This window comes from Podarcis muralis, chromosome 4, assembly GCF_964188315.1.
Source record: "Podarcis muralis chromosome 4, rPodMur119.hap1.1, whole genome shotgun sequence".
NCBI lineage: Eukaryota > Metazoa > Chordata > Lepidosauria > Squamata > Lacertidae > Podarcis > Podarcis muralis.
The window spans coordinates 80,609,374-80,636,457 of record NC_135658.1 but is presented as its reverse complement, the minus strand read 5'-3'; the positions used below and the strand labels follow the sequence as shown (position 1 = coordinate 80,636,457).

Below are 27,084 nucleotides of genomic sequence, written 5' to 3'. Positions count from 1 at the left end.
AAAGATTAACTGCTTGGTAAACAGAAGCCGTGTGCAGTTTTGCTAAGGAAAATGCAATAATGTTACATTTGCATTGCTGTGGGAAGAGAGATGATCAGCTACTTCTGGGAAATAACTCTCAATGTAGAAAACTTTGATTCATCCCTATTTACATCATCTCCCATAATTTTATTCTGCCTTGTTCCCATCCCTGCATCTTACATAATGCTATTCAACTATCCATCATTAAAATCAAATTTCAGCTGTTTTAAATAAATGCAAACTATATGTATTTGTATTTTTGTGGCAGCATTTTATTTATTTCATCATAATTCTTTTTCATTATGGAAGTGTATACAGTGGTACCTTGGTACTCAAAAAACTTGGAACCCAAACACTGCAAACCCGGAAGTAAGTGTTCCGGTTTGCAAACTTTTTTTCGGAAGCCAAATATGCTCCATTTTGAGTCTTACGCTTCCAATTTGAGTGCCACACTTCTGTTTTGAGTCTTACGCTGAGCTCTGTCTGTTTTTGCTATTTATTTTGCGTTTTTGTGGCTCTTTTTTTGTGTGACTGTGTGGAACCCAGTTCAGCTACTGATTGATTGATTGATTGATTGATTGATTGTGTGACTGCAGTACATTGTTTATTGCTTTCATTTTATGGATCAATGGTCTTGTTAGATAGCAAAATTCATATTAAATTGCTGTTTTATAGCTTGTTTTTAAAAGTCTGGCACAGATTAATACATTTTGCATTACTTCTATGGGAAAGCATGCCTTGGTTTTGGAACGCTTTGGTTTTGGAATGGATTTCCGTAGTAAGTTTGAGAACCAAGGTACCACTGTACCAGAAAACATGTATTTCTCAAACATATGTCTGTTGGTTAATGCAGGGCAGAAACAAGGGGTGAGAAAGAATATGATTAACCTCTCTTATGACAATGAATTATTCTGTAAAAAATGCTCCTCCACAGCTACTTCCTTTCCCCACTGTAGCTGAGCTGGGGGGGGGGGAGCTAGCAAAAAGCCTGCAAGCTCACTTGGGGTGACAAAATTCTTCCTCCAATTGTACTCGGATGATTAAACTCAAATATATTTCATGAAGATCTTTATAAAGAAAACATGGAGTAATATAGTGAACAATATCCTCTACAGCCATCTTTCAGGACACACAAAAGTGTTGTTCCGGTGGTTATTCCTTAAAACAGCCACCCAGAAAAGCAGAGTATACAACATTAAGTCTTAGTTGTGTAAAAGCACTCCTATGTGGAACTAAGTTCCACATATGATATCCAAATGCTGGCTTGATGAATGGCTACAGCTTAGGCTGGCACTGGGGGAAAGACAGGGGTTTATGCCTTTAACATATGTGTGGCAAACATAAATTCAACAGTCTCAGCCTTTTCTAATATGGAAATACAAGTATGGGCAAAGCTTCACCATGACTGTACTAATTTTGTGTTAAGCCTGGCTCACCAGGCATTAGTGGGTGTGCATGTCCACCAGCCTGCCTATCTGTTAAAAAGGTGAAACCTGAATCTGAAACGAGGAGAGGGGAAGGAAAGGAATTAACCTTAAGGTTAGATTACTGCAATGCGTTATATGTAGGGCTGCCTCTGAAGACAGTTCTGAAACTTCAGCTGCTGCAGAATTCAGCGGCCAGGTTGCTCACCAGAGCAAGACGGTTTGAGCATATTACACCCATCCTGGTCCGACTGCGCTGGCTACCAGTTAGTTTCCAGGCCCAATTCAAAGTGCTGGTTTTGACCTATAAAGCTTTAAAAGGCTTGGGACCGCAATACCTCAAGGACTGCCTCTTTCCATATGAAACTATGCAGACCCTGAGATGATTCTCTGAGGCGTTTCTTCGTATGCCTCCTCCTCAAAAGGCCTGGAGGGTGGCAACACAAGAGCAGGCCTTTTCTGCAGTGGCTCCCTATCTGTGGAATGCTCTCCCCAGGGAGGTTTGCCTGGCGCCTTCACTGTACACTGTTAGAAGCCAGACAGAAACATTCTTCTTTATCCAAGCCTTTGGCTGATTAACATCCAATGTGCTTTTAAAATGTGTCGGGGGAGTGTTATTGGGTTATTTCTGTTTTTGTTTTTATTATGTATACCAATTTAATTAATAATGATAGTATTTGGTCTGGGATGCATAGGACACCTTTCTCATGAAAGGTGGTTATCACCAGTGAGGGGAAATGTGGGCCTTTTGTCAGATCAGGAGCAATGACATCTTTGGCTAGAGAGTGACAGGATAACTGATGGATGCTCCAGTCCTGACAGGTAAATGAACTGCTAAGGCTTTCATGCACTTTTATTTGATGATGTTTCTATTTACACTAGCAATTCACCTCATGGCACTTCATTGCAGGTTTGTTTGCATTTCCGATTAAAAGCTTCAGGTTACATTAACCTGTGAAGTGAGAAGCAAGCGCCACAAAGTTCAGTGGAGCTTACCCTCAGGAAGCTATGCCCTAGGACAGAAGGTGTCCTTCAAAATAGCTGAGCTTTTATGACAACAGGGGGGAGTCTTCCTTTGTTTTTAAAAAATTCTCTACACGGTTGCTTGCCCCTTGGGAAGCAAGGTCGCCTTGGGGGCAGGCAATGGACTTGTAATTAGGGAATTTACCACTACACCACTAGTTAGTACAGCAGAAGGCATTCTCTCTCTCTCATTCTGGTGAACTGCAGCTGTGGGAAGGCACATTGGGCAGTATTCCTTATGAGCTGCATCAACGTAAAACCACAGTGGTCTTTGTTTCTTCCTTGGGCACCAGCAATTGTGGCCACAGTGTGTCAGGAACAATAGCATCTTGGTCCTGTCTCTTTCTCCCTTAGGTGAGCATAGATGCACATGGAGGAGGAAACTATCTCCCTTCTTTCTGGTGGGTAGCATCAGTATGTGCAGGCTGCTGTCTGAAGGTACTTGATGCAGCTGCCTTGCTGAAACTAAACAGATCTGGATCTAGGTCAGTACCTGGATGAGATGCCACCAGAGAACCAAGCTGTACACTGCCTTGGGCGCCATGGTGGAAGAAATGCAGAAGTCTAAGAACATGATAATGATGGGGGCGGGGGAGTGGTAACCACCAGCACCTCTCACTGAAAGAGGTGTCAGTGTATGGGCAGATACCTATACACAGATCTGGGTCTAGATTTGATACTGGCTATGGATGCGGGTGGCGCTGTGGTCTAAACCACAGAGCCTAGGGCTTGCCGAGCAGAAGGTCGGCAGTTCGAATCCCCGCGACGGGGTGAGCTCCTGTTGCTCTGTCCCTGCTCCTGCCAACCTAGCAGTTCAAAAGCAAGCAGTTCAAAAGTGCAAGTAGATAAATAGGTACCGCTCCGGCGGGAAGGTAAACGGTGCTTCTGTGCGCTGCTCTGGTTCGTCAGAAGCGACTTAGTCATGCTGGCCACATGACCCGGAAGCTGTACGCCAGCTCCCCCAGCCAGTTAAGTGAGATGAGTGCCGCAACCCCAGAGCTGTCCGTGACTGGACCTAACGGTCAGGGGTCCCTTTATCTTTATGGATCCCACAACTATTAGTAATCTTATTTATCTTAGTAATATCAAGCACTACTATGCTGCTGCAATTGTGTACACATTCAGTGGAGAGTAAACCTCAATGAACACAGTGGATCTTCCCTTTTGAATAAGGTATGCACTATAACACTGCACAGCTACAATCTTAAACACACTTAATTAGGGAGTAGGCTTCATTAAACTCAGTGAAACTTACTTCCAAAGAAACACAGGTAGGGTACATTATCAAAGAGCAGTCCTAGCCACATCAATCCAGAAGCAAGCCCCAATGATTTCCGACAGACATAGAAGCGGTTAGAGGAGTATACTAAATTTTGTGCTTCTAACACCTATGCTGTTACTGCACTAGCTATGTCAGAACTCCCACAACCTAACCAGGCAAGATTCCTATTGAAACTGTGCATATAGTAATTAAAAGCCTGGAGATGAAAGCCATGTATGTCACCTATTATCTTCATTAGCTCAAATCGCTGCTGCGGTTTTCTTAATCTAACATAAAATTCTTGTTTACCCATTTCATTGGCACTTTTGACATGTCGGAAGATACGTTTCCCTCTGCAGTTTCATGTGATGCATGAACAGGAGATGCTGGAAATTTGGTTGTATTAAAATTGGGAAGGGCTCCCTGCCAGCCAGTCTATTCAAGAGTGGGAGGTTTTGGAAGAACCTTGAAAGACACTGTGTAGAACAGGGGTCAGCAAACTTATTCAGCAGGGGGCCAGTCCACTGTCACTCAGACCTTGTGGGGGGCCGGACTATATTTTGAAGGGGGGGGAATGAACAAATTCCTATGCCCCACAAATAACCCAGAGATGCATTTTAAATAAAAGGACACATTCTACTCATGCAAAAACACACTGATTCCTGGACCGTCCGCGGGCTGGATTGAGAAGGCAATTGGGCCGGATCTGGCCCCCGGGCCTCAGTTTGCCTACCCATGGTGTAGAACCTAGAAGAAAGAGCGTTGTTCATCATCCCAGTTACTGCAACTTTAAAAAATTGTGATATAATTTGCTTGCTAAAGAGAACAGTGTTAGATAATTTTGTACAGGTTATTTGGAAGGTATGCCTTCCTTTTGCATTGTTTGCTCATGCTGTAAGACAGTGTTGCCCAAATTTGGGTCTCCAGCTGCTTTTGGACTACAGTTCCCATCTTGCGAGCTAGGGATGGTGGGAGTTGTAGTCCGAAAAACAGCTGGAGACCCAAGTTTGGGAAACACTGCTGTAATAAGTGCCTGTCTTCCCTTTAGGAGAGTCATACCCAGTACACCTGTGCAGCAATGTCTCTACAGCTGTTCCAGATGTGTCGCCTAATAAGCAAGGCGTCACACCCTTCATCGCTGACATAGATAATCTGGGGATAAGAGGAGCATGTCCTACTTCTGTGACACATCTAAAGTGTATGCTATTAGTTGCACGTCATAGCTTCCTTTATAAAGGTAAAGGTAAAGGGACCCCTGACCATTAGGTCCAGTCGTGACCGACTCTGGGGTTGCAGCGCTCATCTCGCTTTATTGGCCGAGGGAGCCGGCGTACAGCTTCCGGGTCATGTGGCCAGCAGGACTAAGCCGCTTCTGGAGAACCAAAGCAGCGCACAGAAACGCCATTTACCTTCCCGCCAGAGCGGTACCCATTTATCTACTTGCACTTTGACGTGCTTTTGAACTGCTAGGTGGGCAGGAGCAGGGACCGAGCAACAGCTCACCCCATTGCGGGAATTCGAACCGCCGACCTTCTGATTGGCAAGTCCTAGGTTCTGTGGTTTAACCCACGTCCCATTTTCCTTTATACCCTGTATTAAATAATAGGTCTTCGTTCTTCACTTTGTTTTTCTTTTTCAGTATGAAGAGAATCCTCATGGGTTCAGAGATAAGTCAGTGGTATAGAAAACAAGTCCAATGTGGAAAGGTTGAAGGAACTGGGTATTTTTAGCCTGGAGACTGAGTAGGGACGTGATAGCACTTATCAAATACCTGAAGGGTCTGCTGCCTGCCCCAAAGGGGCAGGATTAAATCTAGTGGGTTTATATTGCAGGAGGAGAGATTTTGGTTGAACATTAGGTGTGTGTTTGCGAGTCTGGCTATTTATTTGCTAACGTTGCAGGCACTCGATCTGCTCCTTCTCAAATTACTTCTAGGACTGTAATTAAAAAACAGGTTCCTCTTGCGCCTGGGCTGAACTCCGCCTCGGAAATTTAAGATTACAATCCCAAGCATAATTAATGGCGCAGGAAACGTCATTGAAATCAATGGGAGAGAGCGACTGCAAGAAAACACCACCCCTCTACCGGCGTGTTTGCGACTCAGTAAAAGAATGAGTCTCTTTGAACGGCAGCAGCAGCAACGCGGCCGCTGTTACACGTGAGTCAGTCTCCAGGTAAGAAAAAAAAGCACGCTCTCTATAGCAGCACTAGCCCCGCCTACTAACCTTTTGCGCGTTTGCATGTCTACTGTCAATCAGTGGGCTGAGCCAGCTCAGATTGGCTTCCCACGAGGGGGCGTTCCCGAGGGCTTAGGAGGCGGGGCGAAAGTGGCCTAAGCGTCCCACTCGCTGCGGGTCGGACCCGGAAGCAGCTCGGATGCATCTTGTGTGCCGCTTGCGCGCGTGCTTGGCAGCAACTGGTTCGAGCCCCGCTTGGCGGCTAGGTAAGAGGCGGGAGAGCAGAGTCCAAGCCGCTCGGGCGAGGCAGGGCCCCGCGGTGAGCTCGTGCAAATCCTTTTCTCAGGGATGGTTTGGGGAAGGGACACCTGTGTGATCGCAGTACTGATCTCAGCAGCAGCGGTGCTCTGGCTGCAGTATGGAAAAGGTACCCAAAATCGCCTTTCGTGCGCCAGATTTGCTTATCTGCAGTTAGCCACAGGCCAGACATGGAGAGGGGCCTTTTTTTTGGGGGGGGGGGGAGTTAAAAGCATTTTTAAATGGAATCTGTTAAGTTATTGCCTGCTTGTAGCTCGCCTCGCCTGCTTAAAAATAATTGCCACAGCTGAGGTAGTGCAAGCAGATTCGAAGATAAACGGATGAGTTTGGGTGCATGACATACTGGAATATATAAGCAAGATATGGTTTAGGGCTTGAGATTAAACGTATGGGTGTGCATGTTTTTAAAACCCATTGCAGTCATCTCTCTATAGTCACCGAGCATTTAAAGAAACCCCTCAGGTCAGAATGTAATGCTCATGCCCGCAGATTGAAGCCCTGGACCACAGAATCAAAAATCGACCAGCCTAGATTTTGTGAAGGGTGACTCGCCACCGAACAGTTGACAGAAAGGGCTGATTATACGAGGTGTGGACATCTCTTGACTTCTCTACACGATTTATTGGTAGGTAGCTTAATCCATCAGGAGGTGATGTGAAAGCAATCTATCCGGTTACACCTGTGATGACCCATTTCACTGGTGCAAGTCATCACAAATTACGAAGTAGTTCATAGTAGTTTGTATGGCGAGAAAATCCTCCAGTCGTAGGCTAGAATTGCTTATCTTTCTTGCTTTTTTAAAATATGGCGTTTTATCCTTTTCAACATAATAAAGAGGGCCATAATTTCTGTATTCTCGTCGTACCTTCTTGGCGCTAACCCGGTGTTTAAAAGGTTAGATAGTAGCAGCAGCATTTCTTGCGACGTAACATCCAACGAAAACGCCCGTAACAAAAAAATACATGCGTGTCTTTGTTGTGGTTTCACCGTGGGGAGGGGAAAAGGACGAGTAGCACCTCTTGCGCCAGCTGATTCTCACGTTCGCTTTGGGAAAGGTGCTGATGGGGAGCACCGCCGGATAAAACTGCCCGTCGCTTCGGATTCGTGGTAGTGTTTGTCGAAAACGACAGCAAGCTGTCAAGCAAAGCAAACGGAAGGCGCTTTCTTTCCTTTTCCACTGCTTGGATTGGAGTCTATCCCTGTCTGCGCTTTGGGGGGGAAAGGCCGTCTAGCAATGTTGGTGCTGGCGTGTGCGCGCTCCTTCCAACCCGTTTCCCCGTATCCCTCCGTGGTCTTCCTGCCTGAAACCCCTCCGTCTCCACCATGCGTTTTTGTTTGAATGCAGCATTGTTTTGGGGGGGGGAGAGAGGGGCGCAAGGTACGCGACGCCTCGGGAGGAGACCGTTGCCTATTGTTCTCCCCTTTCCCCCCCCACCACTGAAGTTGTGCGACAAACACCCTCGCTGCTTTGTGTGTGAACCTGGGCGACTAGTGCGCGCGCGCGCGTGTGTGGTTGTGAGTGTGCGCGCACACGAAGGGGAGGGGGCAGCTGGAGCGCAATGCGCGCTGCTGACGCCGGGCCGGCTTGGGCCCGCCGGGGAGCGAGCGGAGGGGGGAAAGAGGCCGCGCCGGTGCTTCTCGCCAGCCGCCGCCGCTTCTTCTCCGAGCCCAGCGGCCTCAGGCCTCCGCGAGGCGATGGGCCTCCAAGCGCAGCCCCCTCCTCTGCCGCCACCGCCGCCACCGAGCTCCCGCCGCCTGAGGCGAGGGAGCGACAGCCGCAGACGAGGCTGAGGAAGGCCAGGCCCGTCAGGCCGGCGGCGGAGGCCCCGTTCGTTGCGTGGGGAAAGTTTCGGTTGGCGGACTATACGGAGAGAGCGCGGCGAGAGCGGGGCGCGTGAGGCGCCGCCGGCGAGGGAAGGGATGGGATCTCGGCCGCCGCAACCGCCGCCTCGTCGGGGTCGCTGAGGGGGGGGGGGAGCTGCGGGAGGAGGGGCTGCGGCGAGGCGGGCGGGCGGCTGACCCCCGCCGGCCTGCCATTGATCGCCCCTTCCCGTCCGAGCGCGGCCATCGCGGCCGCCCGGGTGGGCGGGCCGCCTCCGCCAGGATGATCACCAACACGCGCGGCTTCCTGTGGTCGGACCTGGAGACCCGGGCTCTGCTGGAGATCTGGGGGGAGGCGGACGTGCAGAGCGCCCTGGACGGCAACTTTCGCAACAGCCATGTGTACCGGGACGTGGCTTGCCGCCTGGCCGAGCTGGGCTTCGAGCGCACCCCGGAGCAGTGCCGCATCCGCATCAAGGGCCTCAAGCGCCAGTACTACCAGGCCCGGGAGGGGCTCAAGAAGAACGGGCACGCCAGGAAGATCTGCAAGTACTACGACGAGATGGACCGCATCCTCAGCGGGAGGGCCGGCGCGGCGGGCCTCGACGACAGGCCTCTGAGCCCCGCGGCCGGCGGGGAGGCCGGGTGCCGGCGGAGGCAGCATCTGCAGCAGCAGCAGCACCCCGGCGCCCTGGCCGCCTCCGCCATCCTGGCCGCCGCCGCCTCCGCCGCGCCCCCTTCCGCCAGGCCCGGCGGGGGCGGCGGTGCTTTGCTTCGCGAGGTGGACGCGGAGGAGGAAGACGAGGACGAGCTGGACGAGGAAGGCGGCGAGCTGCTGGAGTCGCCCCCGAGGGACAACTTCCACGAGGAGTCCGGGGAGTGCTCCTCCTACGCCGAGCACGCCATCAAAGTGGAGTGCCCGCCCTTCGCCATCCCGCTACCGCCGGCAGAAGGTGAGTGGAGAGAAAGGAAAGAAAGTCGAGGGAGGCACAAGTCTCAGTCTCTGTTATGGCACCTGCCACAAAGAAACAGCCCCGTTATCCCTGCTTTTCTGAACAATGTTGCGCGTTGGGGGGGGGGGCATCCATAGAACAATCGCACCCTTCTCACAGGCGCACAACACACACGCCCTTTTTTCATTGCCCTGCTCCTCCCCAGTCTGTGCCGATGTCTCTCTCCAAAATATGAAGTGTTGGGGGAAAGCTGGTGTTCTCATGATGACTTCACCCTGAGAGCAGCAGCGCTGTGTATTTTGTTTGCCCTGCTCTTGTCTAAAAGGAAAGGCAATGTCCCACTCCCTACTTTCAATCACACACCCAAACAACTCTGGAGATTTCTCCGCCTAACCTTTCCTTTTGGAAAGGGTGAAAGTAGGCTTTGTGTCACCGGGGTCAAGGACCCAGTTTGGCAAAAGAAGAAGAAAAGAGCCCAGATGTTTGCTTACACACACACACACACACACACACACACACACACACACACAGTCTGGGAGGCTTAACCCAGGGCAAAAAAAACCCTGGCTAGTCCCCCACTCCACCCCCATAGCTGTGGCACTGCTGTGGCCTGTTAATGTTGTCAAATGGTCCTTCCTTTGGTTATTGGCAGGTGACTTCTGTTTTAAAATGAATTCCTGTTACTCCGTATTAGGATTGCGCTATAAAATATAAAGGGACGCGGGTGGCGCTGTGGGTAAAAGCCTCAGCGCCTAGGGCTTGCCGATCGAAAGGTCGGCGGTTCGAATTCCTGCGGCGGGGTGCGCTCCCGTTGTTCGGTCCCAGCGCCTGCCAACCTAGCAGTTCGAAAGCACCCTTAAGTGCAAGTAGATAAATAGGGACCGCTTACTGGCGGGAAGGTAAACGGCGTTTCCGTGTGCGGCTCTGGCTCGCAGAGCAGCGATGTCACACTGGGCACGTGACCCGGAAGTGTCTCTGGACAGCGCTGGCCCCCGGCCTCTTGAGTGAGATGGGCGCACAACCCTAGAGTCTGTCAAGACTGGCCCGTACGGGCAGGGGTACCTTTACCTTTACCTTTACCTATAAAATATAACCAGGGAGCTTCTTTGTTCTGGATATACCACCTACATAAAAGGCATATCCAATAGCGACAAAAATACAGTGGCAGATCAAGACTTCCTTTTTGTGTATGGCGACAGTCCAAAGTTCTGAAGACACTACACCCCCCCCCCCCCACATTCCACTGTTGTGAGGGTGGGCACCTGCTGGGGCCCAAAACCCAGTAAAGGGTCTGCCATCTCAACAGCGCTGCAATTATCACTTTTGCATTCTCTTTTTTTAGTTTAGAAGCACCAACTTGGGCCAAGCACACCAGTCCTTAGCTGGCATTGTCCATCCCCTCTTCCCTTCTGTGATTGGAGAGAATCTATGGTCATCTCTGTATTTAAACACAAACGGCCAGCTCATACACCTAATGCAAGAATACTGCATGCAGTGTAAATCAGATGTACAGTGCCCCAAACTTGAAATTCTTTTGCATGATGATGATGATGATGATGATTTTAAAGCAGGAAGACTGTTAGGCTGGCAGACCTAAAGGTCACCATGCATCTTTATTTGACAATATATTCTATAGTATTTCTCTTGTAAATACACAACTTTTCATCTGGGTTAAAAACAAAAGACCTCCACCCTCATATTTATTGTTCACATACACAACTCAGGCTAAATTTAAATTTCCACAAACAAATTGAAGTGATACCATGTAGGGAGGTCTGTACTTCCTTCGCATGTAGGTGTGTGTATTATTTTTAGAAAACAATTCTAAAACAGAAAAACTGGAATCTGTGCCTTTGTCTTTTTTCATGATTGAGTTTTATTTGAATTGGGCAGAGCTAATACACATGCATAAATCTGCATATATTCCACACAAAACTGGCTTCAAATTGGTGTCCTTAGGCTAATAGTCACACTTGAAACAAACTTTTTACACATAAATAACATCAAAGGGGAGAGGTTTACAGTTATGACCTTTTGCAATGCAGATCTGAAAGCAGGGCATTAAGGCTGCAGTCCTGTGCACACTTAATCTGGAAGTAAATTCCACAGAATATAATGGGTCTCACTTCCAAGTAAACATGCATAGGCTTCTACTGTAAAAAGTTGAATTGAGCAATTATCTGCAATACACAAATACTTGTTTAAAAATTTTGGTTGTTCAAGTTCCATACATACATACATAAATGTTATAGAAACATATAAATTATGTCAATATGAAAACTACCTGATTACTGGAAATATTTTTGTGACTAAAGTGACATTCTTCACTATTTAATTTTCTCTTAAGTTTGGTCAAAACATGAAAAACTAACTTATCTGCTTTTGTTTTAGGTTTTAAACAAATTAATGCTCACACCAATGCACCACCCTTATTATCTCAGGCTAAAAGATCAAAAAAACGCCATGCAAACTTAACACTGGACAAAATGATGGAGAAGTTTCTGCAACAAAGCATGGATACCGAAGAGAAATTTTACAAATATGAAGAGCAGAGGCTTAAAATCGAAGACAAGCGGCGTGAAGCTGAGCACGCCAGAGAGCTCCAGATGTTGCAGATGTTGGGACAGATGTTAGCAGGGATTTCTTCCACAGTATCACAAAGGTCCCAGTATATACCTAGCAATTCTTCACAGAGATCAAATCACCGATCATACGGAGATAATTTTAACTTTAATTCTATGTCAACATCACTTTCGCCACCCATAGGTACTACATTCTATTGTATAAATGATTTTGGGACCCGGTAGCTAAGATTTTTGTGCACATTTGTGGTGAATTTTTCTAAAGCCAGTGAAATAGTACCCGGGGGGTTGGGGTGGCTGTTCATGGGTATATGTGAAAAATGAATCAAAACACTGGGCTTGGTTGATAAGTCTACATAGATAATGGTGTTTAAATAAATGTTATGCTCTTTTGCAGAGTTATCATGGAACAGATCATGATCACTGATGTAGTTTACATAGCCCTTTTTTAAAAATGTAGAGCAATCAGTTGTGAATTTAGTGGATTAAAAAGGGAAGTTTGTTCATCTTTAAAATAAAATTCATATTGCTTGATCTTTAGTGTTTCATAGAAATTCTGGAAGTAATAGTTTTTGCACTTGAAACAACATCGGTAATTGCCAGGGATGGTTTAAAAGCATATAATATATAAGTACTTATAGTAAATACTTTTAGAAGGTGGCTGGTTTTAGAGCAGTTTTTTTTTTTTTTCGTATCCAAGTCTACTTCCATCTTACTAGGGAATAGAATTAGTCTTGGATATTCTACTTCTGGGCTGGCAATCAGCGTGAAATTGCATCCTGGTCAGCAAAATATTTTCATTAGTACTTGGACTTCATGGTCCTGAGGCTGTCTTCTGCAGTAGATTTTCCTACCACACTTGAATAGTATTAGGGTAGCCTTAGTTTTAATTTGCAAGGCAAGTGAGTTCAAATGTCAATATAGCTGTTGCCTTAAAAATGCAGCATGGGCACGTTTGACTTTGAAAGAGGCAACTTCCCAAAAATGAGATTGCCTTTCAACTTCTTTTACCCAAGTCAGAAGGGTCACTCCAAAATCCTTTGCAAGCACATTATCAGAAGTTCAACTGGAGTGCATACCACAGATCAGGAACTAGATAGACCTTTGGTCTAAATATGTTTAATACTCCCATCCAACTTCACATTGAAAACTGAGTAATAGTGCATTTTATCCTTTCTTGTCATCTTGGTATTCACAAGGAACACAGTTTGAAAACTGACTGCAAGGAGTCTTCTAATGCTACCTACTTGCAGACTGTTTTGGTGTTCTTCAGGACTAGAGGTAACCAAGATGCAGGAGAACTATGTATTTGTTAGGTACGAACATGTGTTTAAATGTAGGTTCTATTCACAAAATCATGCTGTTGTATTCTGGGACCTCAATCGCTAGTGGCTTAAGACCCTTTTGATGCATGGAGACTTACTTCCAAGTAGGCATACATAGCATTGTGTTCTAAGTAGATAATTTGGAGATCTTTGCCTCTACAATACTACTACTAAATAAAATGATACTCCAATGTTTAACCCCTTTTATGAGCATAACAGGGTGTTAATAGGTAGCTGATCTATTTAAAGTGATAGTGTTTGCTTATGCTTAATCATATTCTAGGTAAACTAGAGTTTCCTTTCAGGCTTTCAATACTTGACATTAATCTGCTTTCACTATCACTTTATATAATCTATTTTGTGAATTTTGGACGTTTTATCCAATTGTCTAAGAATATGCCATTTAAAAAACACAAGGAAAATGGCAAGAAAAGTTTACAAATCTTTAGAAAAGTGTGTGTGTGTGTGTGTGTGTGTGTGTGTGTGTGTGTACAGAGGGAGGGAGGACACAGTACGTAAGTTGTGCTGTGAAGGCAGTAGCAGCAATGCAGCTGTTTCCATTTCTTTCTCTGTGCTCATAATTTTCGATGGCTCTCACTCTTTTGTCTACAAGTATGGATTTTTTGAATTTCATCATGATTTGTACTTTGGTCCGAATATCGTAGGATACACTATTGTTTTTTTCATTCATGGGATAGTGCAGAAATGTATAAATATATGTGGGGAGTTTCATTGATAGAAGCCCCAAAGGAAAGGAGGAGGGGTTTTAAGATTCAGCATGGTTCTCTATTCACTGCAACTGTTTACCATGACTACAGACTTCCTTGTTTGGATGACCAGAATAAAACAGTTACACCTAGAGTGATCCAAGCTGGGGTCTCTAATGCAGTTGGAGATATGTTACAAATGTGTCAACATGTTGTGTAAATAACATCAGTGGAAGCGGAGTGCATTAATTAAAGAATTGTTTCCATTGTAAAGGATGAGATCAGAATATTGACCTGAAAGGACTTAATGTTTACTGGAAAAAAGTAAGTTTGATTGTGGAAAGGGTTGTATTGCGAATGAAGAGATTTTGCTGATTTTGCAACCACTTGGAGTTTTCTTGTTTGATGCTGACTTTTTCAGATACGTTTTTCGCCCTGTGGATGCTTTGAGCTCTTTGTTAGATTCATCTGACTGTGATAACTAAGCACATTATGAACGGGCAGTTTAAAAAGTAGACATCGCTTCAGCAGAAACACTAACGAAGAGCAGCAGTCTGATTGGTAGTTACTAATTATGTGATACAATTGTCAATTGGAAGCGTAATTGTCAAAGTAGGGTTGTTTTTTAAGCTGCAGAAACATGAAAGGATATTTTGTTGCTTATTTTGAACAAATTTTGGGTCTTTTAATACCCATTTATGACTAGAAAACCAGCATTTTATTTAACTCCTAACCATTGACTCGGTATCTATTAACTATGTGATTTTTATTACAAAAAAATGTGAGTGTTATCTAAGACCATTTAAATCTTTTTCTGATTTGCAATTTGAGATATAAGTGGCTTAGGCCCGAGTTCATAATTCTTGTCAGCACAAGTTCTTCTTGCTCAGTGCTGTTTTTCCGGGTGTAGGAGTTAATTACATCCTTGTATGAAAGCTGGCCTGCAACTAATAAAACTGGATGACTGGGAAATCTTGGAGATCATCACATGAAATTTATTAGGGTTGGAGCTCAGGCACCACCACCTTCCTCTCACTTGTATTCCCACCCCTCACGTGCACACACATTGTCCCTTTGACATTGCCAGTTGGCCATACAAGAGAAATAAGCATCTGTATGATGGTTTGATACCATGGTTCCTTTGGGTGTGCAGTGCAACGCAGATGCAGAAAACCAAGTTGGCGCTAATACTGTTCTTACAGTTTTCTGATCAGATATCTGCACCAGGCATGCTGGCTTGCCCCTGCCACGCGACATTACGCAAACAATGTAGCCAGTTGAATCAATTGAGCATTTGTGTGCACAGCTCTACCTGTAAAATAGACCTGGCACTGGACCTGGAACCCAGATTTCACAGAGGTGTAGATTGTGGTTTTGTTCATCATGTAAAGGCTAGCGGGGAGGGCTCTTTGGTGCGTTCCTGCTCTCTTGTTGAGGAACACGGAAGTGTTATTAATTGAATAGGGCTGGTTAATTGAAGATGCAAGCAAGAATATTTAATACTCTAATTTTTTGGAAATATTCATGTTATCAGTGAATACTATGAAAAGTTTGAATTTAAAGTAATTATTTAAATATCTTTATTTCTTTTTCAGTTATAGAAAGATCATTCTCAGTGCACAAAACACATTCTGTAAAGGAAATGGAGAATATATTTCAACTGGTGCGGAATGTTATTCCTCCTCTAACTGCCAAAAAGCATAAAGGCCAAGATGGACGAATAGGAATTATTGGAGGATGCCAAGAGTAAGTTAAAAGAAAATGCATAACATTCTTGCAAGCAAGTTTTCAGGTATTACTAGGCTGCAACACATTTTACTAGCCCTCCTTGAGCATGCCTTTTTAAAAAAATTCTATTTGGCACCTTTAAAGGTAAAGGGACCCATGACCATTAGGTCCAGTCACAGACGACTCTGGGGTTGTGGCGCTCATTTCACTTTATTGGCTGAGGGAGCCGGCGTACAGCTTCCGGGTCATGTGGCCAGCATGACTAAGCCTCTTCTGGCGAACCAGAGCAGCGCACGGAAACACCGTTTACCTTCCCGCCGGAGCGGTCCCTATTTATCTACTTGCACTTTGACGTGCTTTTGAACTGCTAGGTTGGCAGGAGCAGGGACCAAGCAACAGGAGCTCACCCCATCGCGGGGATTCGAACCACCGACCTTCTGATCGGCAAGCCCTAGGCTCTGTGGTTTAACCCACAGCACCCCTTTGTCCCTTATTTGGCACCTTACCAACTTGCAAAAAATATATTTTAATCATTTTCTTACTTTTATTAGGCATGGTTTCCTGCCTGGTTGTCTAGAGGCAATTCTCACATTCCCACATTCTTTCTTGCACATTTAAATCAAACACCTGAAGATGTCTTAAAAGTCATTTTAATCCTTTTTTTTTTTTACTTTGAGGCCAAATGTGTGCATATGTCATGTGACCATAGCTCTTAGGGAAATAAGGAAGGTGTACCATTTGACCTTGAGAGCCATAATTCACATTCCTTTTGAGATCCCATCATTGTGCAAATGTTTGGCTTTCATGAGAAGTGTTATTTGTGCTGACTGTTAAGGAAATGAATTCGTTTGTGTGTGCGCGCATGTGTGGTACAATTCCGTGAGCGTAGAAAAAGGGCAGAATGTGCAGTTAGGTATAGAATTCAACTTTCCAGGAATCTCATCTTCCACTAAAGAGAGTTAAGTTGCTTTCCCTTAGGCCTGCAAATACACACTTGACATGTGTGAGCAGAATGAAAAGCCCAGAAGCCAGAAAGAATAACCAGATGAGATTCCAAATGCTAACCTAGCTGCTTCCCATTAGTCTAATCAGAATAAAATAGGGAAAATAGGAAAACAGAGAGTAGATTTTAAGAGACTGTGATTCAATTTTCAGAATTTATATAAGTAAAATAACTAACTTTTTTCAATGCTGAATTTGGATGCAAAATATTTTAAGAACCATATTGTCAGAAAAGCAGTGTTTAATGTCTGGACAAAATACAAAGACTTATTGGAAAACAAAACTCCAAGGTGGCTCTCACCTTTGGAAGCTAAGGCCCGGAAAAGACCCAATATGGAAGCCTACTGGCCAAAATATTGGGAACTGTTAGAAAAAGATGGAGATAATTGGAAACTGCAGAGTATGGAGAAAATGAAAGACAATGTGCGAGACTGGTTACACTACGCTCAGATTAAGGAAATCTTTAAAAGTGATAAAAAGTTAGGATTCCAGGTGGAGAAATCGAAGTTGGAAACAGAACTGTTAGAACCTAAGACTAAGGTACTTTCAAGAATGTATAATTTGCTGTTGAAATGGAACACACAAGACGAATTGGTTAAGTCGGCTATGATAAAATGGGCACAGGATATTGGGCATAACATTATGTTTGAGGACTGGGAAAGGTTGTGGACCACTGGGTTGAACTTTACTGCATGTAACGCTTTGAAAGAAAATGTAATGAAAATGATATACAGATGGTACATGACCCCAGTTAAACTCGCCAAAATATACCATTCGTCTGATAACAAATGTTGGAAATGTAAAGAAAATGAAGGAACATTCTTTCACCTCTGGTGGACTTGCCCTAAAGTGAAGGCCTTCTGGGAAATGATATATAATGAGCTGAAAAAGGTATTTAAGTATACCTTTACCAAGAAACCAGAGGCCTTTCTTTTGGGCATTGTCGACCAGAAGGTGTTAAAGAAAGATAGAACATTTTTCATGTATGCAACAACAGCAGCAAGGATACTACTCGCTAAGAACTGGAAAACTCAAGATCTACCCACACTGGAAGAATGGCAGATGCAACTGATGGACTATATGCAACTGGCGGAGATGACTGGCAGAATCCGAGACCTGGGAGAAGAAAGGATTGAAGAAGATTGGAAGAAATTCAAGACTTACTTACAGAAATATTGTGATTTAGCGGAATGTTAAGAAGGATGCTTGGTTATAAATAATTGGCCTTCACTAAAATAGATCAGGAATTGATGATAAGAGAGATTAAGAGAAACAAATTTGCAGGAGAATTATTTTATTGTATTTAAGTAAGTGGTTACAGATTTGGAAATAAGATTATAATTTGCTTGACAAAAACTTATTAATGATGTAAGTGGGAGCGGGAGACGTGAGGAAGTTTAAGGATATTATGAAATTTTGTTAAAACAAAGTAACAATGCTTATTAATATTGTATTCTTTTTTCTAAAAACCCTAATAAATATTTATTAAAAAAAAAAAAAAAATGAATTTGGATGCAAAATAAACAAAACCCTGCATCTCCTTGATTTAAGGGTAGGGAAGTTGTAACCTCCGGCTCTTTGTCACGGCCTCTGGCTCTTCATTCCGCCTTGAAAAATAAATCCCTAATATTCTGCCACGGTGTAATACACTAGAATGTATGATGGTTGGATTTTCCCATATTGTCAGTGCCAAAGATGCTTCCCAATTCTAATACAGCCCAGCATAGCACAAGGATTTGAAGTCTGGAGACCTGTTTGTGTACTTTCATAGAATCACAGAATTGTAGAGTTGGAAGGAATCTAGTCCAACCCCCTGCAGTGACCCAGCATGAAGATGACAAATCTTCATAATGCTGAGAAGAAACTATTACTTTAACATTAGATTTTATATTTAATAATGCCTAATGTAAGAGCTTCTGCTTGGCCTAACCAAAAAAAAAAGTACACGTCTGTCTTAATTTGAGCATCTGATATTCAGTGCCCAGAGTGGTTTCCTCCTGGTTACGTTCAGGTTCCACAGAAGCAGCTGTACAATCACGTTTTTCTCAACTGCAATGAGAGTCTGGTTATTTGTGAAAAGGCTGACTTAGAGTTGTTATCATAGAAGAAAGTCTGCTCATCACAGCTATGAAGTATGAGCCTTGGAAGCAAGCCAAAGAAGAGACAAGATCTGTTACTTTGCAGCTACCACATTAACTGAACATAAACGCCCTTAGCTGTTAGTAGGCAAGAGTCTTCTCTGCTGGTGCTCGATTGTGATAGTGTCATAACTCATATTTAAGACTTCAAAACATATGCATAATTAGCAGGTGGGGGGAAATATGATGATTTTTAGTTAGTTGTCTTTATCCCAATTCAGCAACCAAACTTGTTAGCAAAATAAATATGCCTCCTAAAAAAATTCTTTTTTTTCTTTTTTTTTTTTTTTTTGCTAGGTATACAGGGGCACCGTATTTTGCTGCAATTTCAGCTCTCAAAGTGGTATGTACTCTCTTAACTTTTTGTTAAAGTGGGTAAGGAACATTACATGGCTAGTTCAGGGTTGATGGGAGTTGTAATCCAGCAACACCTGGAGGTCCACATGTTCCTCACCCCGATTTCAAAGGCACTGGTAATTATCCAACAGTTAAAAAAAGGTAAAGGACCCCGGACAGTTAAGTCCAGTCGCAGACGACTCTGGGGTTGCGGCGCTCATCTCGCTTTACAGGCTGAGGGAGCCGGCGTTTGTCCGCAAACAGTTTTCCGGGTCCAGTGGCCAGCATAACTAAGCCGCTTCTGGCGCAATGGAACACTGAAACCAGAGCAGCGCACGGAAACGGTGTTTACCTTCCCGCCAGAGCGGTACCTATTTATCTACTTGCACTTTTTAGCGTGCTTTCGAACTGCTAGGTTGGCAGGAGCTGGGATCGAGCAACGGGAGCTCACCCTGTCGCGGGGATTTGAACCACTGACCTTTCCTGATCGGCAAGCCCAAGAGGCTCGGTGGTTTAGACCACAGTGCCACCTGTGTCCCATTATCCAACCGTTAAGGGTACTTAAACCTGGTGAAAACAGCCTCTTATGTGTGTTGTTGAATCATAGCTTTCTGAGGGTTGTATCTCTGAACTTCAAGTGTACTTAAAATGCTTTGGAATCAGACTGACTCGAGTATGTGGATAGTAACTGATTGTGCCCTTAGAAGATTGCTTTAATAAATACTAATTGTCATCTTAATAATAAAGTGTAGAAAGCCATCATACACAGCGTAGAATTTTGTCTGTAATGTATTTTGCTACTGTGATCTCAACAACGGAGTTCCAGTGGGGAGGAAGCTACCCATGCACATATGAACAAAATGTTTTACTGTTCAAAGTATTACTAAAGCCAAGCTATCAATGTTTGAGAAAAGAGATATGAATGTGCTTTTCATCTAGATTTTTAAGGAATGTTGGAAACGGGCTTTGATATGTAGAGAGAGTACTTATATTGGATCCTAAACAAATTTGTTCCATTGATGTCCGTGAGACATGCTCGAGTATATGTCTTTAGGACTGGGGTAACTAGTATGAGAAATGGACCTAAAAATCACTTTGTTCTGTAAGTCACTAAGTAAGAATGTCACAGGGGAGACTCAAGCTAGAAAGCATGGAACTGGCTTGTTTGGGTTTTAATGACTAGCTTTTGCATGATGTCGTGTTAGTATCAATGGATAACTATATGTTAACTTTCATAGGGTGCAGACATATCCCATGTATTTTGTACCAAAGACGCAGCAACTGTAATAAAGTCTTACAGCCCAGAGCTGATAGTTCATCCTGTTCTGTAAGTATCCTTTCCGTTTTTTGTCTTTTGCTTTCGTCCTGTATTTTTCTCACTTGACTTAATGGATCATGTATTAGGGTAGCAGCTCAGAGCTAGGTCCCCAGGATCAGGTGAAGGGCGCCAATCCTTTTGTGACCCTACTGGCTTTGACCTGGTCCTTTGTATCCTATACTCAAGCATTTCATGCTGTGATGTTCACATCCTGTCCAGAGGACGCTGTCTCTGGATCTGTCTTAATGGCTGGAATTTCAAATATATTTTTTAAATGGTATATGGGACAATCCCGCATGCCTGCCACACTTGCCATGCTTTGACTCACAGTAGCCAGCTTCTGTTTTGCTGTAACTAAAACCAATCCAGATGCCAATACTTCTCTAAACTTCAAGACAACATTTTAATGATGTTTTAATTGTATTCACATAATATGCAAATAGTGCCACCTTCTGCCTTCCAAAAGTGATGGTGCTGAAAGTCCCAATTGCAGCATTAACCTTTCTATCTACCCAAGCTGTGTCCAAACCATTAGTTTAGTCTCTTACTACAGTGTTGCTGTTTTTAGAGACACAGAAGGGACTCTTCCACAGCAGCCAGTTGAATGATGCCTTATGCTAAAACAAGCCTATGTGCATAGATAGGTATTACACCCAACTGTAAATCTTAAAAGTTTGGTTGCTACAACTGCTGTTTGAAATATACGATCAGGAATTTGAGATGGGGGGGGGGGCGATAAAATCAAGTCATTGCCAGAAAATAAAATATGAAACAAGTCACATGGCATATAGAGATTGGAACTTGAGGGGACAGGAAGTGTATGCTACCCATGGGAATTCCTCCTTTCTTCTTCTAAAACCAAAAAGGAAACATGGCAGCCAGCCATGTAGGAATTTCATCTCCCTTTCCTGCTTTCATTTGTCAGCTTTCCAGGCAGATAGAAGTTCCTCGGGTTCCCCACATACATTCAAATAATGCCATCTCCTGTAGAAAAGGGAAAACGATAATTTCTGTGAACCGCTGAGGGTTTTTGCCGAAATGATACATTATCTATATAAATGTATGGATATGGCATGCTTTTATTCCGGAGAAAAATGGTTTAGCAATCAATAATAATAATAATAATAATAATAATAATAATAATAATAATTTATACCCCACCCATCAGGCTGGGCTTCCCCAGCCACTCTGGGCGGCTTCCAACCAAATACTTTGAGAAATTGGTTGTGGTTGTTTACAGAAGGCAGCTTGGGGAGCTGGCACCCAGTACACTTAAGCTGAAAATTGCACTTCCTTGCAAATGCAAGAAATCAGATTTTTGGAAACAGGCCAATCTGTGCTCTACTCTGTCTAGTGACAGCCCTGATGCTGTTCATGAAGTGGAAAAGTGGCTGCCACGTCTACACTCGGTTGTTATCGGACCTGGATTGGGTAGAGATGATGTACTGCTTGAGAATGCCAAGGTAATACCTTGCACAGTAATGATTCTTTAATGTACCCTTTTTCATGAAACTAAATTTCTGTTTTGAATTCATCGCTGTTGGTGATCTTCTTGATGTTGGAAATTGAAGGCGATTATAAAATGGCAGGATTAGCAGCTAAAGTTGATGAAAGTTGCCTTTATGTGAAACTCTTACAGATAACCTAATGATCCCCAAGATCCGCAATGCTCCTGTGTTTCTTTGTGTGGGAGAGCTCCACCTCCCTTTGGAATAGACATAGAGGCATAGTTGAGCCGTTGTAACAAAACATCAGTAAATGTGGTTTCAAGATGGATCATAATATCCAAGCCATCCTTTGCTTGCTGGTGTTTGCTAGAGCTCAGCAACAAGGGCATTTGGTTTTATTGCTTACCTAGTCCTGGCAGTGATAAAAGTGACCAACAAAAATAGGTCACGGTATTTCCCCCCACTTACACTAAAAGGTGAGCAAATGAAGAAGCATTTATCTAGAGAACTGTCTTGCTTGTACTTTTGAGTAGGACCAGTCTGCATTATAAAAAATTGAGAAATGGAAATGAAAGGGCAGAAGTCCCATAATAATGACATCATATGATTAGCACCACTTTATAGCCGCCTTCTTCTGGGTAAACTATCAATAGCTTCTGGCCATCTCACTTTTAAAAAAGGAACCATTACATGTTTGTAAACCTCCCCAAATCCCTTAATGTATATACCATACACAGATGAACCACATGGCCCAGTGATGACCTCTGCTGTTCTTCTGATGCCCTGATCCCAAACTGCAGTTTCTATGAAATCTGTTTCCAGATTAGGGTGCACAGGTGCACAACGTAAATCATGACATAACAGATTGTGCCTTAGTTATTGTTCCAGGTAGGAAAGTATGGTTGTGGGACGTTAGGGCTGGAGATGCTGTGTAGCACTAGAGACTGACCTCTCAGGTCAGTGGTCAGAAAACAAATATTTTATAAAGGCAGTGTTTCATTAATGCAGGGGTCCAGTCAGGCCCACCAAGCCACTTAGCATATTGGGTGGTGCCTTTTCCTTTAGCAGAGTCACTTCTCTAGTACACCACCATTGCTAAGAGGTATTAGCACTCAGGAAACAGGAAGGGGTCTCCTTCCCGTGCCTCTTAACAGTAGTGGTGCACCAGAACAAGAGGCACCTTTCCCAGGTAAGTGCTGTTCTTCCCATTGTTGTACGATGAGGAGAGGTTTCTTCTATCAGCCCAGCAGTGCTATGGGGGATAAAGTCATTGTCTCCGTTCTTCAGTGATCTCTGAAGAACAGAGAGAATGCTATTCCTCCTACTCTTATTTGTTCTTCGGAATGAACTCTGAAAAGCAGAGAGAGATCGCCCCATCACATTGCATTTCTCAGAGGAGAGGTTCCTTTCCTCCTGGCTCAGCACTGTGATAAAGAGAAAAACCCTCCCTGCTGCCTGAACTCTTATACATGTGCAAACATGTCTTTGCATGTGCAAGCTTTGGCCGCATCTTCTGCTGGCCTGCAGCCCTCTGAGGTCTGGCCAACAGCAAATGTGGCCTATAGGTTGGAAAAGGTTGACCATCCATCCCTGCATTGGTGGTTTTAAGGATCCAGCAGTATGCGTTTTGTGTTTCAGCCACAATTAGAGTAACCCAGAAGAGAAACAATTTTGTAAGCATGGGGTTGTATTCAGCTAAGTCCTATTTGGAGTAGACAGCTGTTTTTCGAATTTTTACTTTGAAACTGTAAGAGTTAATTGAACAATGGGAAGAGGTTTCATTTTCAGTTCTTAAAAGTCTGCTCTTTTTTTAAAAAAACCCACAGGGTATCATAGAAAAATCGAAGGTCAAAGGAATTCCTATCGTAATTGATGCTGTAAGTATTCTGTTTTCATTAGCTTATTTGCATGATGTTGTTCTTGCCAGTAAATGTTTCTCTCTTCCTACCCGACGCAGGATGGTTTATGGCTAATTGCCCAGCAGCCATCTCTCATTCAGGGTTACCCTAGAGCGATTCTTACTCCGAATGCCATGGAGTTCAGCAGACTGTATGAAGCTATGGTGAGTTCATACTATGTTTTCAGTGATACTTAAGGAAAGCAAATTAAATCCAAGACCAAATTACATTTATAGCTCAATCCTATGAACAGCACTGGGTTCAGTGGGGCCTACTCCCTAATGATGATGTTCAGGGTTGCAGCCTTAACACTAATATCTATGTTTGAGTAAAGCCTGCATGAGACAGCACCCGCCTGTAATAACTGATTAGTGCAGAGGTGGGGAACCTTTTTTCTGGCAAGGGTCTTATTCCTTTGGGGGTAATCTGTGAGAGGTCACTTGCTGGGGGTCTCTGGGGCCGCTTGATAGTGTTGGACAGGTACTGACCAAAAGTAGACTCTATTACCTCTTTTCCACTCCCTTTCTCCCCACCCCAGCATATGCTGCTGCTGCTAATTCAATTTATAACCGCCCTTTATCAAAAGATATCAAGGCGGTGTACAGCATTAGAGTCACATTGCAAAACACCAATGATAAAAACATAGTGGAAAAGCAGACTGACAGACACAGCCTATAGTAGTAAAATAATCGTAATAAAGGGCAATCCTCTCTCACACACTTTCACAGGCCATAGATTATTTAATAGCCAAAGGCCTGTGTAAAGTGGAATGTTTTTGCCTGGCATCTAAAGACATGTAATGATGGTGCCAGATGAGCCTTTCTGGAAAGAGCATTCCACAATCAGGGAGCCACCACAGATGACAGGAAATGAGACCACAGGTTGCCCGTTCCTGAATTAATGGCTGGGTAGTTTTTCTGATAAAATGTGTGCATAAAATGATGGTAATGTGCATTATTTTACATCACCGAAAGTATTTTGATTCTGTATGATTCCCCACCCGCCTCTGTCTTAGCTTAGGGACCCTGTTGATAGCAATGATCATCATGGATGTCTGCTAAGGCTCAGCCAAGCCTTGGGGAATTTGACGATTGTTCAGAAAGGAGAACGTGATCTTATTTCGGATGGAGAAAAAGGTGAGTGAAGAAAAAACACAGCAAACAGAATGATAAATAGAGTTGCTTGGTCCTATTATAGATAGATAATCCTGAAAAACAAAAACTAATGCTGACAAGCATATATTCAATACTGAACATTATAAGCAGGAGGATAATGTTTTATTAGATGGATAAAAATTGTTGACTAATGAATTTATAGTGAAAGTGTCAGTATTAAATATGGATTACTCAAATAATGGCAGCAAACATTATAATTTAAGATGTACACATAAAATGTTAGCTACTGGGGCTGTGGGGCACATCAAATGTGTGATAAAATTACATGCTAATAAGAATGTTCATCTAACCACAAAGGAGATTCTTTTGTGTATTTATTTATTTTTCCTAAGTAATTAGTCCTGCAGAATTATACAGAAATTAGTGAGTAATTACAGAAGATAATTACATAACATGCAGCAGCAAACACACAGGGTGCTTTCATATGCAGCTGATGTAAGCTGTTGCCTACAAATCCTTATGGCAGAACAAATCAGTGGTTCCCTCTGCATGTCCTTTTAAAAAGAGAGATTGTGTTGTTCCTCACTTACACTAACAAAGCATGAAGCTAGCCCCTCCGCCCAAAGTTCCTCATAGCCAATTGCGGAAAAGACGCCAAGAACTGGCAAACTTCAGGAGTTGCACTTTGACAACTAAATACAGTTGTACCTTGGAAGTCAAACAGAATCTGTTCCAGAAGTCCTTTCGACTTCCAAAATGTTCAGAAACCAAAGTGTGGCTTCCGATTGGGTGCAGGAAGCTCCTGCAGCCAATCAGAAGCCATGCCAGATGTTCGGCTTCCAAAAATCGTTTGAAAACTCACTTCTGGGTTTCGATCATTTGGCAGCCAAGGTGTTTGAGATCCAAGGTACAACTGTATACACTGCATTGTGCCTGTAAGTTGCTTAGAGTCATTTCCATAAGTGACTAATAAATGCAAATAATAATAATAATCTAGACTATTCATATGTGTGCACAAATAATGGGCCCTTCAGGGATATGGCAGAAATTCTGTTCTAGCCCTTGCAGCTAATAGATGGCACTGCAATCATGTAACGGATAAACCTTGCCACTTCTTAAATCAGGGGTGAGCCTGAGGAACCCTGCCCACTTGGTACTGCTCATTACATCTCCAGCCTCTCCTCTTTAAAATACAGTTGGAAAACTTTGGTGAATTAGCGAGCAATCCTATACTGAAGAAGCTGGCGTTAAAATTGACACCAGATCCAAACGCTGTTTGGGAGCGGGGCTGCCACTGGCTGAGCCAGCCTAAGCCTGATATTTCCCCACCCCCCTTTTTGTAGTGCTTGTATGCAGTCATGAAGGAAGCAGCAGAAGGTGTGGTGGACAAGGCGATCTCCTCTCAGGTTCTCTTGGAGTCCTAGCACACTGGGCCTTTCTCGCTGGACCAGAAAAAACAAACGGGTAAGGTACTGGTCATACCTGAGCATTTTCAGCAGCCTAGTTCTTCACTGGAATTACACTGGGGGGCGGGAGGGAAACTACTGGGGAGGAAGGGGTAGATAAACAATAAAACGTGCGTTCGGGCAGCAGAAAAATTAATAAGAGATTCTTGTCTGTTAGGCAAGGCAGTATACTTAAATGCAAATCTCTCCCAAGAAATTGAAATATCTTTCCACGCTGAATACCTAGAGTGAGTTAAGATTTCTGAAGCTCCTTGAAAAATCCAGTCCCATTCCAGTTTTAATGAAGATTATTGTTTCCTTTTTAGTCAGAACCCCTTCCTAGTGGCTGCATTTGGAGCCTGTTCACTTACGAGGCAGTGCAACAACCAAGCCTTTCAGAAGTGTGGACGGTCTATGACAGCCTCTGACATGGTTTTAGAAATCGGAGCAGCCTTTAATAAACTCTTTGAAACCTAAGACCAAAGCAGCAGAGGAAGGAGTAATACACAACACGGACAGCAACGGAAATTACAGTAGGATATCCATGCGTAATGCACCCTTTTTCAAGTGCTGTTAGCGGTCTTGGTATACTAGGTAGCTTTTATTTTTTAAAATAGAAAAAAAATGTAGATATTTTTTAAAGAGTTTGGAATACATTTTTTTTGGCTGAATAAGCTGTAGTTGCAGATGTTATAATATAATAAAACTAAACTGAAAGTATTTCCTCTGTTCTATCTCACAGTTATTGAGCAATAACTAAGAGTGTGCTAGTAGCAAAAGATGCACTTAAGAGACGAATAAAAATAAGGGCATGGTCCAACCAAAGTTAAGCTGTGCAGTTCTAAGGCCTGTTTAGTCCTAATGAATTCAGTGGGACTTCCTAGTAAGTGCATTTGAGATTGCAGCTGAAGTCTCTTCGTTACAGTGGAAGAAGTAGACATTTCTGTCTCCCACTGAAATAAATAGGATTTGAAAACACTTAACTTTGGCTGGATTGTGTCATAATATTCTTCCACCAGCTTAACTTACTTCCTTGGTTTGCAC

At 43.6% G+C, this 27,084-nt stretch overlaps 2 protein-coding genes across 7 annotated transcripts in view; one reads left to right on the top strand and one right to left on the bottom strand.

Annotated features, from left to right (window-relative positions):
• Window positions 1-6,031: 6,031 nt before the first annotated feature.
• Window positions 6,032-26,760, top strand: NAXD (NAD(P)HX dehydratase). Of its 6 annotated transcripts, none has more exons than XM_028728124.2 (11): window positions 7,779-8,998; window positions 11,390-11,764; window positions 15,208-15,358; window positions 18,778-18,823; window positions 20,055-20,143; window positions 21,489-21,597; window positions 23,409-23,459; window positions 23,540-23,644; window positions 24,496-24,616; window positions 25,939-26,059; window positions 26,371-26,760. In XM_028728124.2, exons 1-11 carry the CDS (start codon window positions 8,329-8,331, stop codon window positions 26,381-26,383), a joined length of 1,851 nt encoding a protein of 616 aa, XP_028583957.2. In that variant the 5' UTR covers window positions 7,779-8,328; the 3' UTR covers window positions 26,384-26,760. The 6 variants fall into 6 exon arrangements, with proteins under 6 accessions (XP_028583960.2, XP_028583959.1, XP_028583961.1 ...); XM_028728123.2 differs by having other exon boundaries at window positions 7,782-8,998; window positions 26,367-26,760; XM_028728127.2 differs by lacking the exons at window positions 7,779-8,998; window positions 11,390-11,764 and adding an exon at window positions 6,032-6,172 and having other exon boundaries at window positions 26,367-26,760.
• CARS2 (cysteinyl-tRNA synthetase 2, mitochondrial) overlaps window positions 20,520-27,084 on the bottom strand; it is a 42,961-nt gene continuing 36,396 nt past the window's right edge. The window contains exon 16 of the transcript XR_013392672.1: window positions 20,520-21,118. The gene's annotated coding sequence lies outside the window, so the exon portion shown is untranslated. The remainder of the gene's footprint in view (window positions 21,119-27,084) is intronic.

Excerpts from the sequence above, each read along its gene's own strand:
- NAXD (XM_028728123.2), top strand. The coding sequence starts at position 8,329 with ATGATCACCAACACGCGCGGCTTCCTGTGGTCGGACCTGGAGACCCGG. Across the intron at positions 15,359-18,777 it reads ATTATTGGAGGATGCCAAGA|GTATACAGGGGCACCGTATT; the intron begins GTAAGTTAAAAG and ends TTTTTTTGCTAG. Across the intron at positions 26,060-26,366 it reads GGACCAGAAAAAACAAACGG|TCAGAACCCCTTCCTAGTGG; the intron begins GTAAGGTACTGG and ends TTTCCTTTTTAG.